General features: G+C 25.0%; 1 protein-coding gene across 1 annotated transcript in view; it reads right to left on the bottom strand.

Moving 5' to 3' along the window:
* Positions 1 to 643: 643 nt before the first annotated feature.
* The window catches only part of LOC129977621 (mRNA export factor GLE1-like), a 29,326-nt gene continuing 9,575 nt past the window's right edge, over positions 644 to 20,394 (bottom strand). Inside the window, exons 4-12 of the mRNA XM_056090571.1 lie at positions 19,785 to 19,845; positions 19,214 to 19,281; positions 17,442 to 17,725; positions 17,193 to 17,324; positions 13,707 to 13,805; positions 11,867 to 11,988; positions 9,670 to 9,876; positions 8,036 to 8,226; positions 644 to 4,490 (exon numbers count right to left, since the gene is read on the bottom strand). Of these exons, the coding sequence (XP_055946546.1) occupies positions 4,040 to 4,490; positions 8,036 to 8,226; positions 9,670 to 9,876; positions 11,867 to 11,988; positions 13,707 to 13,805; positions 17,193 to 17,324; positions 17,442 to 17,725; positions 19,214 to 19,281; positions 19,785 to 19,845 (1,615 nt within the window). The 3' untranslated portion in view covers positions 644 to 4,039. The remainder of the gene's footprint in view (positions 4,491 to 8,035; positions 8,227 to 9,669; positions 9,877 to 11,866; positions 11,989 to 13,706; positions 13,806 to 17,192; positions 17,325 to 17,441; positions 17,726 to 19,213; positions 19,282 to 19,784; positions 19,846 to 20,394) is intronic.

Raw genomic sequence — 20,394 nt, 5'->3', positions numbered from 1 at the left:
ACAAAGGCACTGGAGGATATGGCAAAAATGAAGCATTCTTAAATCTTGTATGAATGATGATAAAAATGTAATATACCTTGGATAGTATTGTGAAAGAAACACTAAACAAGCATGTTCCATCCATATTCAGTATTCCACAGCAGCAAACTTTTTGAATGTAATATTTTAAAGCAATATATAATATTTGAATGAAATATTATCCACAAATGATAATTACATTGAATCTGAAAAGGGTTTTAATGTTCCGATTTCAATAATTACAGCTACCACAAAAGAAATGTCTAACTTTTTCAACTATCTCCTCCTATCATTGCACCTGTAGTGCAAAAATTGTATTAGAAGAAGGCAACAAGCAATTTCTGTTATTTAGTGAGTAAACAAACTCCTTAAATATATCAGGTTTCTTTTATTCCTATTATTTATTTACTCATATTCTTCTTTCTTTTCTTCCTTATTTCCTTCCTGCTTTTCTACTTATTTCTTTAACAAAACAAAGCTGGGTTTTCTTTTCATTTTTTTTTTAAGAAAATGTTATTTTTTAATTTATACATGCAAAAATATATATCATAATTCAAAACTGATTTGCCAATTACACCATAAATACAAAATTTTTTTATTGTTTCAAATATTTATACAAAATAACTTCTCTTGAGATTTGTTACATTTCTTTTAAATACTACAAACAGTATAATAATTTAGAGATGTATTCAAACAAAATTAAGAAATTCAATTTGAAAGAATATTTTCAACCATATAAATTATTACAACTTTACAACATTGCATAAGTTATAACTTTATGATGTTATAACAAAAAAATGTTTGTGAATATTCAAAGCCATAACAGCAGTCCTTGTTCATAGCAAACATGTCAAATTCAAAAGTTACAAAGGGCAAAATAAACAAAATCTAATATGTAATTAAATATAACAAAAGTTGTATTTTTATATTAAAACAAAAATTTAATAACATTTTCTTGGCAATATATAAATTTTTGACAGCTATTTTTTTCTACTTCTAAAAAAAAATTAACAATACTTTTTCTTTCCAAATAATTTTACGGATAATTCTGAATTTTAAACATTTTCTTTTATAAAAAATGTAAATAATTTATGCACCAATTCTTCAATTTCCTAGCTAGCAAATGTTCTTAAAATGTAAGCATTCGAACTGTACAAAACCTTATTTTAAAAATAAATAAAATTTTGCTTTATGATATAATAAATTATGATAAATACTTACATTCTGAGTCTATCATTTTACAAAAATTATTTGAAATACTAGAATACGATGACAGCGCATGGATAAACTCACGGTATGAATCCCACTAGAAGATGCTGATTAAGTCATTTAATGCAATTCATCTAAGCTTTATAAAACTTTTAATAGATAATGACTGGCTGAAGATGCATATTTTTTTTTTTCATTTAATGTCCATTTTATAATGTTCAGAGCTGGAATTTCAGTAAGTTTTCGACTTACATAATTTAATATGATAATCCTTAAATGAAAAAAGTGAAGAAATGGTAATAAGTATGATTTAAAATTCTGGGCTAGCTTGGTAATTACAAATATGCAGATTTCTATTATGTCTCTACACATTTCACTTCAGAAATTAGCTGTGCATTATTTAGACCAAAGAAAATATTCAAATGTTAACAGTCGAAAACGCTTGCCATTCTCTCAGTTAGACTTTAGATTTAACTATACAAAAGTTCAGCACAAGAACATCATAGGAATGACAGAGAAACAGAACAGATAGATAAATAGATACAAAATTTCGATTCATATTTCTATCAGAAATAATCAATTAAGGGCCTTTTATAAATAAAAACCATCATTATTATGCCAATCAATAATATTTATTTAAAAAGTATTACGTATTCTCGACAGTTAATATTTTAACAGAACAGAAAAGTGATGAATAATTTTATATAAAGAAAATATTTTGGACTCTGTCATCTACATTATATAAGGTTTGGATAAGTATACAATTGGATAAGAAAGAATTACATTAATATCTGATCGTTACTCAGTTGATTAAGCACTAGCAAGTAGTTCCCTCTTCTATGGAACAGCCTCATGAAGAAGCCTGAAGGCACTCGTTCACGAGTCAAATTGCTTGCCAAAATATCACATTATAATAATTCCACAACAAACTTCGTCCTTTATCTCGCTCCATATATCTTATTTCTTAGATAATGAATTTGCTAAAGAGGCAGCGATTCCCAAGTGTAGAACAAAGGCACTGGAGGATATGGCAAAAATGAAGCATTCTTAAATCTTGTATGAATGATGATAAAAATGTAATATACCTTGGATAGTATTGTGAAAGAAACACTAAACAAGCATGTTCCATCCATATTCAGTATTCCACAGCAGCAAACTTTTTGAATGTAATATTTTAAAGCAATATATAATATTTGAATGAAATATTATCCACAAATGATAATTACATTGAATCTGAAAAGGGTTTTAATGTTCCGATTTCAATAATTACAGCTACCACAAAAGAAATGTCTAACTTTTTCAACTATCTCCTCCTATCATTGCACCTGTAGTGCAAAAATTGTATTAGAAGAAGGCAACAAGCAATTTCTGTTATTTAGTGAGTAAACAAACTCCTTAAATATATCAGGTTTCTTTTATTCCTATTATTTATTTACTCATATTCTTCTTTCTTTTCTTCCTTATTTCCTTCCTGCTTTTCTACTTATTTCTTTAACAAAACAAAGCTGGGTTTTCTTTTCATTTTTTTTTAAGAAAATGTTATTTTTTAATTTATACATGCAAAAATATATATCATAATTCAAAACTGATTTGCCAATTACACCATAAATACAAAATTTTTTTATTGTTTCAAATATTTATACAAAATAACTTCTCTTGAGATTTGTTACATTTCTTTTAAATACTACAAACAGTATAATAATTTAGAGATGTATTCAAACAAAATTAAGAAATTCAATTTGAAAGAATATTTTCAACCATATAAATTATTACAACTTTACAACATTGCATAAGTTATAACTTTATGATGTTATAACAAAAAAATGTTTGTGAATATTCAAAGCCATAACAGCAGTCCTTGTTCATAGCAAACATGTCAAATTCAAAAGTTACAAAGGGCAAAATAAACAAAATCTAATATGTAATTAAATATAACAAAAGTTGTATTTTTATATTAAAACAAAAATTTAATAACATTTTCTTGGCAATATATAAATTTTTGACAGCTATTTTTTTCTACTTCTAAAAAAAAATTAACAATACTTTTTCTTTCCAAATAATTTTACGGATAATTCTGAATTTTAAACGTTTTCTTTTATAAAAAATGTAAATAATTTATGCACCAATTCTTCAATTTCCTAGCTAGCAAATGTTCTTAAAATGTAAGCATTCGAACTGTACAAAACCTTATTTTAAAAAAGGAATAATAGTTTCAATTAAAACTATTTGTTTCTATATTTACAAATGGAATGAATAGATTAGAATGGAATTAAATGTTCCAGTAATATAAAATTTATATATAATGTTGCTTGAAATGCATTTTCAGATCTTGAAATTTAATATGCATATTTCTCATATTATGCATTAATATCTAAATTCATTTAATTATATATTTAATTAAAGATTTTAAAAAATAATCCTATGATTATTAAATTTTAACAGTTATATTCACTGGTTGGCAAAGATTTATGTCGTGGAGGAAATTGAATTTGACATGTTTGGGATTTGCATTATTTAATAATATTACATTGTGTCAAATAAATCATAAGAAATTTCTATAAAAGAAATTAACCAGATATAAAAAAAATTCTATGCATTTAGAAATGATATTAATATTTAGAAGTATCTCTAAAATATTTTAATACAGAATTATTCATCTGTATAATCAGATATAATACACATTTTCAGCATCAAAATAATACAGACATTCAGATCATTAATATAAATACAACAGTCATTGATTAAAAGTACTAGAAATAGTCAAATAATACAAATCCAATACATTTCACTTATATAAGTGTATTGTTCTTAACTACCTATTCCAAAAATTTGCATCTAAAAATCCATCTGGAGGTGGAATGTAACCTTTCCTCGCTGTCCGTTGCAAGAAAGTTTCAAGCCTCTCAATTGGACCACCGGTACCACCAGGAGTAACTTGTTTTATTTTTGGGAAGAAGTCTTTGCACAGAATGTGTATAGTTTTTTTGAATTGTTTTCCATATAATTTTTGAAGAGAATGTCCAGTAACATCTAAGAAATCATAGAGTACTGTAGCAGTGATATCAGGCCGTGGCTCAAGATTGAGTATTCGTGACAACCATTTCCAACCACAAGCTAAACCATGAGGATGGGGGTCCTTTACATTAGCTGGAAGGGGTGCAACAATGATAGCAGCATACAACCTAACGTAACCACTCATTCGATTCAGAAATTTATACTTTTCTTCAACAACACCTTCATCATCAATATAGTACCCCAAAATGCTAAAAGAAAATTGTTAAAAAAATGTAAGAAACAAATGGTTATATGCAACAAAGGAAGCTATCGAAAGGGATGTATTTTCATTGGAATTATGAAAGAATTAAAGTGTGACATGTCTAAAATTGCACTTAGAATTCCATTCATACTTTCATGTAACTAAAATCAGAATAGTACAGACATAAACATTTAGTATTGAAATTAAAAGAAGAAAAAGTAAATAATATTAATGTATTAAGTAAATGATTAGTTAAATTAAAGTCAAAAATAATTTTATGATTGAACCTAAATGATTACATTTAAATGTCTAAAAATGATTAATATAAAAGATTTTTTTAAATATATACCGGAATTTCTTTAGTATATCATCCATTGGTATACTGTTTTCTTTGGTTCATTAATTTGAGTCAAAAACCAAATTTTAAGATATTGGAAATATGCAGTAGTGGATCAGGTACTCAATTTTCAATTAGTCTTTCTTTTTTTACACTCTTCCCCCCCCCAATAAGGATAAAAAGCAAATTCTTATGCTAGTCATACCAGCTTAAAAGAGATGACAGACATTTGATAGAAAAGATTAAGTTAAATAATGTGAATTTAGATATGAAATTTATTGCATTAGAAAACACATTCAATTGAAGATTTTACTGTATATAATTTATCTTTCAAAAAGGGACATAAAGGAGTGATGAAGTAAATGAAGAAACTAAAAATTATCTTTCTTTAAGATGTATTATAAAAAAAAAACCGAAAAAAGTGAAGATTCTATTATATATTTAAAATAAACAGCTTAAAAATAGCATAGAGTTGTCACATGAACTGGAGAAGATGAAAAAAAAAAAAAAAACTCTTAAAAACAAAAATTCAATTCATATTGATTTAAACGAGGATTCCCATTTACCTACATAAAAATGTAAAGCTTTTTTTTTAAGCTACTCACTATTTTTAAGGGAATTTGGAGCATAAAGGTTTTAAGTACTATTAAGAATTAATTTAATAACTTTGTCTCAAAAATAGATAAACAAAAAGAATTGTCAAAATTCAGCAAAAAAAAATTGAATAGAAACTAAATTGATATCAATAAAACAACAACCTTTTAAAAATTTAAAATGTATAAAAATCAATTTTGTGCTATAATATTTTCGAAAGTTATCGTTGAAAAATACAAAACTCTTGCTTAATTCTTAATTAGTTAAAAATTCTAAATAAATCATGTTAAAAACAATTATGCTTTTTTTTTTAATTTTAGGTTTGGAATGATATGCATATTTTCACCTGTGAAATGTGTTGAATATTGGTAGTTGTATATCAATTGTTCAGTCCTGTAGAGAGTTAATACACACACATTTTTCTTTATTATTAGTAGAAAATACACTTTCACATTATTATTTGGATAAAAACGAATTATCTATGCTCTCACGTAATAAATTATTTTAGAAACTTTTTTTTTTTTTGAGTTTTTAAATTTGCTATAATAGAAAAATATATACAGAAAATACAGCCCTTTTTTTCACAATTCACTATAAAAAAATACATAACAATGTATTCCAGATACTAAATTTGTGTTAAGTAATATTCAGGAGGTTTTTTTTCGTTTTTATATAAATAGATTTCTCATTATATCTTTGATATAAACTAGAAATTTATTTTGACAAAATTTATATTTTTATATTTGACATGAATAACTTTCATTTTCAGTCAGAAAATAAAAATTACAAAACATTTTGCATTACTTTTACACATTCATTGGAAAAAATATTTACAAAAAATTACCCTAATATATAAATTTATCACCTTCAAAAACAATTAAGTTAAATTTCTCACATAATATGTATCTACAGAAAACAAAATACTATTACACATGGATAAAATAGAAGATGATACAAAATAAATTCCATGATTTCAAAGCCCTGTTGTGTAATAACAAGTAGATAATATATTTATTTGAAACATGGATATGCTGAGTGATAATATATTCAATTTTGAATGCAAGCAACACAGATGTTCAATCTATACTCCTTTTAACCCTTAACTGGGGAGGTGAAATTTTTGGACTTAACTGGGGAAGTGTAGTCAACGAGACCGCATTTCATTTACACTCAAATTAAATTTTCTAATGAATGTATTAATATGAAAAACTGCAAATATATTTTGCAGATATATTTTTTTGATATATAGATATATTTTAGAAATTTTTCAAAATATATTATTATTGAAAAAAGTAAATGCATTGGAACATACATTTCCTTCTCACATTACATATTACAATAAATAATATTCTTGAAAAAATATATTACTTTTTGCTTTTTAAATCATATTCATTTTTACAGTATATGAAGGTATATAGAAGACAATATAATGTAAAATTCCACAATTATATAAAAAATAAAAAAACTGACAATGGGTAAAATTAGCCCTTTTTTCATGGGATTATGTGACTTTCATAGCACGGTTTTCTAGGACATTTTAAACATACAGGTTAAGAATTAGTATAAAAATCAATCTATAAATTCTTTATATATATCTCTTAGTATGTTAATATATTTTATAAATTTTTCAAAATACATTATCGCTAGAAAAATTAATTATGTTTGAACACACATATCAGAATCAATTGAATGCGAATTTTTATCGAAAAACTCTTCTGTACAATTATCCTTATCACTAAAATCACTTTCTGTTTCATTTAAAAGTGTTTGGAGCACTGCTTCATAATAGGATCAGTAAATTGGATGATATTTCTGGGCCCAAGTTTGGAGCCATCTGCTAAGCCTTGTTTATCACTGGGACACAAATAGGGACGTGCGGTCTTAGAGACTGCGCTCAAAGAAATAACTGAATTATTTAAAAAAGCATCCACTGAAATCGGTTGAAAAAGTGCATGCGTATTGAAGGTCACAAAACAGGAAACTACAAGGTCAATCCATTCAATTGAGCTAAAAATAGAATAGGGGTGACTGAAAATCCACTGCTAGCAGTCTCACAGACCACACGTTCCCAGTTAAGGGTTAATATACAGCCTCCGAAAGTCTGTACTGCAATTCTAATTAAATCTTCTATAGCATATTTCTGTTAATGCAGATAAAAGCAGCAATAATACAGGTTTTGAATTCAATTCTCTACAAATTCTCACCAAGAGAATAACAGGAAGTGTGATTTAGGTATCACAATGTCCAAAAAACCAAATCACCATCCTGACACCTAAATAACCAATTCACAACTGTGATTACATGCTATTGATGAAATGTCTCAATATTTAAAGATTATCGCTAATTTGAAAATTTATAACATAAATGATAATGCCATCACTGACAAAGACAAGACACAAAGACTTTAAAAAAATTAAATTCTAATGTAGATTGTGTTACAAAAAGAGTGCTTATTAAAATTCAATGATGTTTATACTTAAAATATGATATATTACTTTTTGACAAATGCATCTTTCAAATAAATATATCAACTGTCTGTTGAACAATAAAGCTTCGAAATTAGAAATAAATCAGTTGTTTATAAAATACAATATCTTAAAGATAACAAAAAGGGAACTTACGATAGATACTCAGAATCTGACATTCCCTCTTGTCTTGGAGGATAAAATGGCACCAAATAAGGACAGAGTGAATAAAAATGGCCAAGTATCAAAGAACCCACTTCAGGCTTTTTATTCCAAATCCCAAGAATCGCCATAGCAAAAGGAAATGCTGCAGAATGCTGAGCTGAAATTTGTGTATCACCTTGTTCCTATTAAAATATTATTCCATAAAAGATTTTCATCATTTAGAAGTAAATATCAAACATATATTTAGATGAAAACATTAATTAGTCATCATAATATTAATATGCATTAACTAATACTAGCATTTATAATAAAAAGATTTAAAATAAATTTTAAACACCACAATAAATAAATATATTCAAGGTTCTATCAAATTCACTATATTTATCAAATTTTGAGAAAACATCCACTTATCCTATTTGTATCACAACCTGAGAATCTCAAATAATAACTAAGAAATATTTAAAAAGTATTTCTCAAGCAAAAATGCAATGAAATATCATCATCTAAAGTATGCAATCATTCCTTTTTTCAAATTGAATCACCAATTGGCATATATTGCTAAACATTATTAATAACAAATCACAAAAAAAGAGCATGTCTATAAAATTATAAAAACTCCCCCCCCCCCTTTTTTTTCTCATTTCAAAAATATACATAATAATACACATTTCAAAGAAGTGAAATTTAAAGAAGAATATCATCTAACTAAATAGTATCCCTCAAAATCTCAAAGAGCATCCAGTGATAAATAAAATTCTTGGTAAATCCAAAAATAAGTTTATTTCATGGCCGTTTTAAACTTTCAAAATATTCTTTCTTATGCATAAGCCCTTAATCATCACACTCATACATAGTATGGGTATTCAATTACCACTTCTCAAATTTGCAAGTTGAAATTAAATAATTCAAAGACACTATAATTCAATACAAAAGTTATGTAATCCATAAATCTATAAATCCTTAATTAATTTAGTAAGGCAACAATTTCTGAAATAAAAGGTAGTATCTAGTTAGATAATAGAAAAAGTAAAATAGTGTAGGGGTTAAGCATAATATATTTCCACACATTAAAAGCAAAATTAATAATAAAGACAGTTTAAAAAGAGAGAGAGAGAGAAAACGCAGTAGAAAAATTTATAATTATTTTTTTAATAAAAAGTTACAAAATGGTTCAACCTATTTCCTCAAATTCTAAGCATTTTAAATTATTAATACTACCAACAACATTTTTGTTAAAATAAGACAAATTAACCATAATTTCATATAAATATAAATTATATTTCATAATATTATAGTTAAACAGAAAGCAGATATATAAATTGGATTTTAAGATTAGAAATACAAATGAATCAGTCACTATCTTTATTATTGATTCCTCTTACTTCAATTATCCAGATATTTAACATATTTTGATTTCATGAGTAAATACAGAATGCTCTTTTATAATTCTAAATTAAAAATGTACAGAGCAAATTTTTTAAAAACTATAGCAAAAAAAATTATAATGTTTAATTTAAAAATATTAATCATAATGCTCAGTAATGTATTTACTAAGCTTAAAATTAAAATTAATTTATTTTATTCAAAAATATGTATGCATAAAATATAAAGAAATGTCAACTTACTACAAACTGCTTAGCCATCAAATAACAGCAGAAATTATACTCTACAGAATCACTATTCATTTCACGTCTATAGTTTTCTGGAATTTTGCCATTCAAAATAGACAGCAAACGGCTTATTTTGGCTTTGATTTGGGATCCAGAGTTTGATGACAACGAATTTATTGTAACATTTATAGCTTTTTGAAGTTCAAATCTATATTTTTTATTCTAGGGGGAAAAAAACGCATGTCACAATAAATTATTCATCTAAATGTAAAACATTTTAATGTATTAAAATGTCAATATTTGTAAAAAATTTAAGATACAAAGTTCAATTACTGGTTAATAAATCAGAATGTAAAGATAGATAGATTTTTTTTATTTATTTATTACAATAAATAAAAAAAATGAATGTGTAACAGTTTTTCAAATATATAATTTACAGCAAATATTAATTTGAAACATATGCTGAAGTTTATTTATTTATTTATTGAAATAAAATTACTTTTCATAACATATTATATTTTTTTATAAAAAATGATATGGCAAAATAATATATATTCAGTATATATTATTTAATATACAGTCATTAATTGTCATAAAAAAGCAAAAAATTACATTCACTTATATATTTTCAAACATATGACAGAATAATTAATATGTACTTGAAAAAAAATTGTATACACCTAGAGAACAGTGGCTAATTAAAAAGTAAACTTTAAACCATCTTCAAAAAAGTTTACTGTTTTAAAATTTGGGATTAACTGAACAGCCACTTTGTGATATATACAGATGCTGACATTCAAAAGTGCAGTTAGAGAGAAAAGTCATAAAACTACCTAAAATGAACAGAATTTATATGTTAGTATGTTTTTGACAAATTATTTTAAAAAGTTATAAAATAATTGAACAATCATTCTTTTTCTTCATATGATTAGTTATCTCTGAAAAATTAATATTAAAGAGAGCATCATGGGATTTCCTACTCATCAAAAATCTGTTTTTTAAACATTTAACAATTATACTTTATACATATATTTTTATTTTTTTGTAATCTTACACATTTTATAAAAAATAAATGCATGGGAATAAATGTAAATATTCAGAACTAATAATACAAACCAAATATTTAATTACAGATGCCTTATAGGTTTCTACTACTATTATCAAGTTAACTTGATAATAGTAATAGATAATTAACTTGATTCTAGTTACTACTAGAATCAAGTTAAGTAAGCATCATGCCATTACCAGCGTAATTATCCAAGTAATATAGCTCTATAGTATGTTTTTTACAATACTGAGAACACATTTTCTGTTTCAGCAAGTAAATTATGCAAATAATACAGAGAATCTTTCTCCATCAATTTTCAACAACAGAAGAAAAACAAGAGATTAAATATTTGATGAAACAATGAAAAAAGTTTACATTTTATTGTATCAATGCAATGCATTATAAAAAAAAATGTCAAATTTTAGGAAAGAACTGCAAACATCACTTGATATCATTAAAAAGAATTTTTCATATTTTAAATGGTATAAAAATTGTTGTAATAGCATATGATAATTAATCATGGATTAATATTTTTGAATTTTTATTTAAAAATCTTAAAATAATATAAAAATTGTTGCATGGACTATAATATTTAATCATGGAATAATATTTTTTAATGATAATAGTTTTGGAAGTTATATAAAAATTTTAAATTTTCACTTAGTCTTTAATTACTTAAATTCAGAAATCATTTAGAAGTTAATTTGCACATTTTAAAAGTTTATTTGTGGCAAATTTGGTAATTTTAGGTTAAAGGGTTTGGACTGTAGAGCAATAACAGACAAACACACATATTCTCCTTTACTGTTAGAAGAGATTCATCAAATGTGACAGTTAATAGAGATCTTAAAGCAAAATGAATGACTTCAGAAAAGAAAGCATATTTCATGTGATTCATAGTGAATTTAATGATTAAACAAACAAATATTCAGATAAATTTCAAATATATAAAATTATTATGTTACATAAAATGGGATTAAATCATTACATTAAAAAAAATACCACAATAATTACTATGGCCATGCATTATTCAAATATAGAAAATATTTTTTCTATAACAGAAAGAATTTAATTATTTCCACAGGATTCACAATTAAAATATTTAAAAATAGAAATGTTTACACCAGTAGTGATGTTTGAATTATATACAACAATTTCACATACCTTAGTATCTGTTTTGAAAGGCTGTATAGTACTTTCAATATTTTTCAGCTTCTCCATTATTTTAAGATGACCTTCAACAGCATCTGGGGCAATAAACTGAGATAATAGTTCCTTTTCTTTTTCTATAATATACAATGATTTAATACTGAGTTTCAATTCGAAGGTTAGATATATAAATAAGCATGCCAAAGTCAAACGCTAATGTAGGCCAAATAATAATAATAAATAAATACAAAAGGGAAAAAAAACATCAAAAAATATGTGACCTTTAATTTTATTAGAATACAGGTTTGTACTCAAAATTAAGATGTTAAAAATTAAGTATTAACACAGAACAAAGAACCTAATATTTGACAACTCTTCTTTACTTACTATTGTTGGTTCTACAGTAATTAGCATCAAATTATTTTATAACTCACAAAGTTGAATGTCAACAATCTTAGATACTAAACATTTATTTATTTATTCATTTCAAAAGTTAAAACAACCACTTATACTTAAGAGCACTTTGAACATTTTCAAACCTGGTTGGTATAATTCAGGCATCCTTAAATTTTGAGAAAACTGTTGTCTTGTCAAACACACATTTAAAAATTATTATTTCTATCATTCAGTACTGATTCTATAATATAATTCTAGAGTAAATCGTGGGAGGGGGAGAAGAAATAGTGAAAACTTTCCTTCCAAAGATTTACAATCAATAAAGCGTATTAAAAAATAAGTATATTTTTGATATAATATTTATTAACTAAATTTTCTTTGTTATAATTATACTTAGGAGAATGCTTCAATATTTAATTATTTCTCTATAGATTGAGTTCAGATTTGAATATTTTACTTTAATCATGCAAATTTGCAATGGTTTGTCTTTTTCATGCATTTACAAAGGCACTGAGCTAAGTGAAGAATCTTGATTTATTAGACACCAAATATAAATTTTTAAAATAATAAGCGAATTAGAAAACTAATGCACTTATTTTTACAATCAATAAAGCTTATTACAAAATAAGTATATTTTTAATATAATATTTATTAACTAAATTTCCTTTGTTCTAATTGTACTTAGGAGAATGCTTCAATATTTAATTATTTCTCTATAGATTGAGTTCACATTTGAATATTTTACTTTAATCATGCAAATTTGCAATGGTTTGTCTTTTTCATGCATTTACAAAGGCACTGAGCTAAGTGAAGAATCTTGATTTATTAGACATCAAATATAAATTTTTAAAATAATAAGCAAATTAGAAAACTAATATACTGATTTTTGGTTTTTAATAATAATAATAACAATAATATATTATTCTTAGAAATGTTGAATCTTGTAACAGAACTTTTGCAATTTCTTAAATAGTAATATGAAAAGGAGTTTGCACTATATGTAAAAAATGCTCGTAACAACAAATTTCAAATAATGACTAATATATTCTATATAAAATGGAATAGAATATTTAAGTCAGAGTATCAAATGAAAACAGCTGATAACATTTGCGAGAAATAAGATATGATCTGAAATTTATAATCATGAAAATAACAGAATATTAAAATCTTAGTAAATTAACTCATATATAAAATTCAAAATGGGCAATGATTTTGATTGGACAAATGATAAGCAATGAGTTTCGTAGAATTAATAAGATAAAGTTTTTAACATATAATCAGATAGTTGAAAACTGTACAATTTTTATACTTATTTATTTTTAAAGGCTTTCTTCACAATAATTTTGAATTAACTACAAAAACAACTTATTTTTAGTTTGGTCACTTAGAGGATTCAACAGTAATGAGTACTCTAAATTTACTAATCATAAAATCACAATAAAATTAAAAGAGAAAATACCATTTTCTACTTCTTTTTCTTCATCTTCATCAGCTTCAGGCAGTGGTGGTAATCTATTTTCATCTCTACTTACATCAAATAATTTATACTCAGAAATATCTATTGAAAATATTACATTAGAATTAGATTCACAAACTAAAGCTAACCAATGATTAACTTTAAAAAACACACACTTTAATTTACTCTTTATAGAAGGAAAGAAATAAAGCATCTTTGTATTTACAATTTCAATAATGAAAATAACATGCTGCTTCAGAAAATAAAAATAATATTATATTCTCATTACATTTTAAATAATCCCATTTAGATTCAGTCCTATCAACTTTTGACTGAATGACAAAAAGAATTTGACAACCAGAAAATTATTACCTCAAACATTGACAATGGTGACAAGAATATAATACAAAAAAGTTAACTACACAATTATTAAAAAACTAGCCAATTTGTTGAGGATACTAGTTATATTTCATTTCAGTTAAATCTTTAAATGTAACTTCATGTCCATGATTCCACTAAATTATAAGATATAAAAGCATGTGCTATTTTAACTCTGTTCATATGTTCTCTTCATTATGTGAATGAGTTTTCATTATGAAGATCAGTCCTATGACATCACAGCAGTTTTAAAAACATGATTATGTGATTCATTTATTCTCTAAAATTCAATGATTATAATTTCACTTTTTTATTATTTTTGTAAATTTCATAGATATTAAACAGTATCCTTTAACTTTCAACAATGGTAGAAAATCACACAGCTAAGAGTTTAATGAAAAAATAAAAATAGTATGAATTTCAGAGCAACAATGTAATCTATTGTTGGAAATTAGGAAAAAATTAATTTTTCAAAATTGCCAAAACTTAGGAAAAATTTGAAGAAATGTTAAATTGCCATTATTAAAAAGATAATTCTTTAAATCCTGAAATGGTATAAAATTCATTTTTGTGCAACTATATTTTAATGGAAGTGGCCATAACTCTACATAATTTTTGATTAATTAAAATTTTTAAAAATTCACTCTAAGATTTTGCACAGTTTCTCCAAGGTCTGTATAATTACTGAAGTATGTGTCAAATTTAGCAGTTGTAGATCAAATGATTTGGCTTGTAGAACTACACAAACTACACACACATGCATCTTTATTATGCAGAGTTATTCTATTTTAAAACTGTATAAAGACCTATATCATAATCTTGTGCAGCTTTGTATTAATGAATATAAAAAATAAGCCAGTATCTCCTCTCACAGCGAGGGCCGAATTCTCAAATAGACAAACTTAGCCAAGTACATAACAGCCTTCAGTTTTAAAGAATTCCTGAAATCTTTTTTGTGGTACTTTCAGAATAATCTGATTTTGTTCTTTTATTTGATTTATAAGAGCCATATATTCAAACAAATCTAAATGAAATTCAATATGATTTAAATATCAAAGTAAGTAAGTAAATTTGAGATTCTTTTATGTATATATTTTTTAAATTTGCTAGCATAACTGAGTAGTTCCCCCCCCCCCTCCGCCCCCATTCATTTGCACTCACTAGCCAAAAGATTAGCTAAACTTGGTATTTGAGTGCAGTAATTACCACTCAATGTAATCACATGAGAATTTTGATAATTGATTGATAACAATAACTGAATTGCATAAAATTAACTCTATTTTTATCACATTAAGAGGAACAAAAACACACGCATACACTTATCTCAAGGCTATCTATATTTTTAAATTGTTATATAGAAATAACAACTAATGAATTCATTAATTGTCGATTATTGACAATTATCCCTTTAAAAGTTATTTAAATACCATCCTTTAAAATTTGTTGAGCAAAACTGCACAAAGGGATTAAAAATATTAAATATATTCACAAAAGATTTTCCTTCAACATACTTGCTCTTTTCATAATCAACAACATTGGTTGTTTGGTTTTGCTCTCAAAAAAAGTTTATAATCTTTCAAAATTTCATAAAGAAGACTTGTTACTTGTTAATACTTATTAAGATTTTCAAATTTGTATTTAACCATAACAAGTTCTTAAATAAATATGTAATGATATCTCTTAATTTAAATCTTAACTAATTTCCTAATTTTTATCTTAAATTTGTTGTCCATGTTATTTTATTCTAAATTTTTCTCTTATTTCCTGATACAAATTCCGGCCAACATGTTCTATTCAACTTTTTCTATTGTTTCCCATGCCAGAAGCAAAGTGGTAAAAATATCTGGAGCTTATGCAGTTTAAAAAAATGCCCAAGATTTCCGTTCCTAAGCTGACATGCGTCAAAAAAATCGCTATAAGAATCTCATAATAAAACCACTAAAGTGGAAAATTCTGATACACACACACACATTCATTTTACTTTTTTAATTCAGTAAAAGTAGTTTATGAGTGCACAACAGATTTCAAAACAGACTAAGCAAGGTAGCTATCCATTTAAAGCAATTCAGATAACTCTAGTCCAGACAAAAGAATGTGAACCCCAACATACAGAAAAAATTATCCCAGATATTTCCTTATAAGTAAAGCAAGGAATTCCAAGAACATCAATCATTAATGTTGGTTGAAAATGAAGAAACTGTTCATTTCCTTTCTTCAAATCTGTAATATAAAATGTTGTAGTGATAAAATAAAACGAATATTTTTGTGTGCATTTGAATATGTCAGCTCAGGATCAGAGGGTTCTGATAGTATAAAGTAAATGATAATATGAACCGCAATCATATTAAACCTTGTTATGATATTAAAAATTTGTCTTACAGTTTTTTAAAAAAACAGTTTATTTACAACTGCTTGTTAGTTACATCTCTTTTTACATAAAATAATGAAATCTATTCACTTGAAGACGATCCACAATTAATTGGTTTGTTCAAATATTTACTAATTAAAAATTATCTATATAAATATTAATTTTTTTTTTTTTTTTTTTTTTTTTTTTTGAAATGAGAAAAACATGTTTGGAAAACTTGTATTACCTTGGGACCTCTAAATCTTAGCAAAGTTCTCAGAATTTCCATGCACTACTAGAAACAGAATTCTTATTTAGAGAGAGATTCCATATGTACTTGATTGGTATTTCAATGTAGTTATGCTTTGATCCCAAAGTAGAGTCATATGTCCTTATATGTTGCTAACATTTTTTTAATATTTTGTTTAAATAAAGAATCTCTAATTTCATGAATAACCCATTTAGTATCAAATATATAATAGCAAGAAACAAAATTTTGAATATTAATGATTCAAAATAATTTGAGCGAAAAGATGGTGTATTATTCAGTTAACTGATATATTGAAATAATTATACTTTAAAATTTCCTATATATTAAAATAGTATTAAAAATATATACTTTTAGTATTACATAGTATATATAATTCAAAATATATACATATACTTTTAAATTTTATATACACAAAAATAACATAAATAGTATTATAAATTCAACTGCATTGGAAAAAAATCAACAATGTTCAATATAAAGCAAAAAAATTTACCTGATATTTTAAATAAGCTTTGTGCGTTAGCTCTGGGAACAAGATTATTTGTTTTTCCAGGTAAAGAATTTTCTTTAAAAGAAAAACTAGCAGCATTTTCTCGACTTTTCAAAGCTTTTGATTTGGCACTTTCTAAAAATAATATTAAAATTTAAGATATTAAAATATTAAAATTATTTTTTGTAAATATAATTTTCAGAAACTAAAAGAAGAAAAGCTAGAACATAATTAATCATTAATGGAACAAACCCATATCATTGGCAATATCTTGGTACATCTCATATGCTTCTTTTACATGCAGATTAGCATTTAAAATATCATCAATTGAAAGTTCTTCAGTCTTGGCTTTTTCAACATAAACATTAATTGATCGCAGTACTTTTGCCATCTGATCCATTCGATCTTTTCTAGGAATGCGCAAATGATCTTGATGTTCGAAAGAAGCAAGTTTTTCAATAGATTTTGCTATGGAATTTTGTGCTTCTTTTTGGCAATTGTTCAACTGAACTTTCAACTCCGTTTGCTCCTTTTCTCTAAAAATGAAAAGATGATAAATTTTTTTAAACATTAAAAACTAAAAAATAACTTAATAAATTTATTTACAATATGAATCTATTTACATTAATTATATTGGCATACATTAACAGAAAACAGTAAGAATGAAACCGTGTAAGTCAATCAAACCTTAAATAAATCTCATAACAAAGAAAAAAAACAATTTGAACTATATGGTAACAATAATCAGTACATTTCAGTAATACAATAAACAGTACATTTCAGTGATGGATAAATAATAAAATAAAAAAAAAATCTTACAAATCCAACATCCATAGTAGACAGATATGATTAGAAAAGAATCAAAGAAAAAAAATGCTTTAAGTCTATGCTTTGCCACAATCAAACTACAGCAAAGAATTTAAATTCACCATAAGATTTACAAAATGAGATAAGATCTCAAAAATTGTGCATGAGATTATTTTATCATTGTTTAACAGAGCCTTTTATATCATGGATGCAACCAAAAAATAAATTTTTAAAACTGGCTTATTTATTTATTTTTTTATGCAATTATTATTAATTTATTACTTATGCATTTTTTAATGGCAAGCAAGATAAGTTTCTAGATCATAGCAAATAATAAAAGGTAAATGGCAAAAAAATCTATGTGCAGTATGATTACTTCTACAATACATACCACAATATAATATGAAATTCTAAAAAATTAGAATATAAAAAATATTACATATTATGGAAAATTTCAGATTATATGGTATTTAAAAAGAAATATAAATTATTTTGTATTACTACATGAAAGATAAAGTTTAAAAAAAAAATATTGCATGTGCAATAATGGACAAGGAATTTACTGATGCATATATTAATCATGTAAAACTTTTAAAAACTGCTTGCAATTTAAAAATATTTATAGTTAATTTGAAACATTCATCACATTTACTTAAACAGGAATATATCATTCTTATATAAAACAAAAAAGAGAATTTTTACATAACATTAAATAGAGATTAGTCAGAAAAATTTAATAATAATTATAAATTAAATAATTACTTAATAAATAGGTGTATATTGTGATATATAATCATGCATTATTTGTTCATACTCAGATCAATTAGTCATGTAATTTAATGTTGAAAATGTAAGTGGAATACAAGTATAAGAGATGTCTAATATGAGTGTGTCTAACGATTATTAAAAATTGATAACTTCAGCTATATTAAATGGCATCATCAGTTAGAAAAAGTTAATGCTTTTATAAATTTTATATACATCTTAAATCAAACTTATCCAAACCCTTTTACACATACACCTGGCAACAATAGTTCAAATCATTATTTTTATGCAAAATATATAGAATTATCTATAACAAAAACAGTAGAATGAAACATTAACTTGCTAGAATGAAAATAATTTTATAAATTTTCTACCAATGTAATTTTTAGAATTCATAAACAATAATAAAAAAATAAAATGAGTACCAATAAATACTATAAATGAAAATATACCTTTTCTTCAATTCTTCCTCTGCTTTCTTTTGCTTCATTTCTGCTTCAAGCACTTTTGCACTTAATTTCTACAAAAGAAAAAAAAATCAAAAAATAAAAGCACCTAAATTTTATTTAATAGTATAAAAAATAATCTATTTCCAAGCACAATCACTGATTAAAAATAAAATATATTTTCATATATACAAAAATAGCGAGAACAATTAAGGACTGTTAAATAAACATTTTATCCTTTACAATCTGCTTTTAAGCATTTCTCAAAAACTACTTCTAGTTCACTGATATAGTGACTTATTTCTCATTCAAATCTTAATAAGGGCTTTTATCAATGATGTCAGTAACCGTAAGTTTAAATAGTAATAATTAAAAAAAAACAATTATTAGCATCACAAATCTAAAATATCACAATCTATCTTATCCAATTTATTTATTAAAATTTACTGGAAATTTATTTTTATACAGTGTTAAATAATTTGTGGCACTGATATTAATACATTGGGTTGCCAAAATTTTTGTTACTAACCAGTGTATTTTTAAAAAAATAATAAATCAACTTATTTATTAGAAGTACCTTGGCATGAGTTTCATAATGCTCTCGCTGCAGCATTTCCTTTTTTCTGGCTTCATCTAATCTGTAAAAAATAAAATATTTTTTAAAAATTATGTTATTGAGGTATTAAACTGCTTCAGAAAATATGATGGCTTGTCCATAGCAGTTGTAGAACAATATCATCCATCTGTATTTCATAATGATTATTGACTACTCTTTCCTTACTAGCAATTCATTATATTATACAAATACATTAAAAGTTCACTATGGTGATTACGATTTCAAACGCAATGCAATGCACTGTCAACAAGCTAATACTAAAGGAAAGTATATTTTATAACAAGTAAAAATTAACCTGTTGAACAGAAATGACAAGTCCAGCTTGTCATGAACTTTCTTGAGGAAACTGACAATGACAAGCTGCACTCACAAGAAATTACTGAGAATTGATGTTTTTTAAAAAAATAACCAAGCATTGCTTAAAATAGGTAAGAAGGGCATGTCTAGGTTTGCTCCAGTTGCATCTCATTTCTATCATTGGGAAATCACATTTCTTACCAAGTCGTTTTGCTCTCTTTTGATTATCATTTTATTTTATTATTCAAATAACAAGGAAAATCTTCCAGCTAAA

The sequence above is a fragment of the Argiope bruennichi genome, chromosome 1 (assembly GCF_947563725.1).
Source record: "Argiope bruennichi chromosome 1, qqArgBrue1.1, whole genome shotgun sequence".
Lineage (NCBI taxonomy): Eukaryota > Metazoa > Arthropoda > Arachnida > Araneae > Araneidae > Argiope > Argiope bruennichi.
The sequence above is the reverse complement of the archived record's forward strand: the minus strand, read 5'-3'. Positions and strand labels throughout refer to the sequence as shown.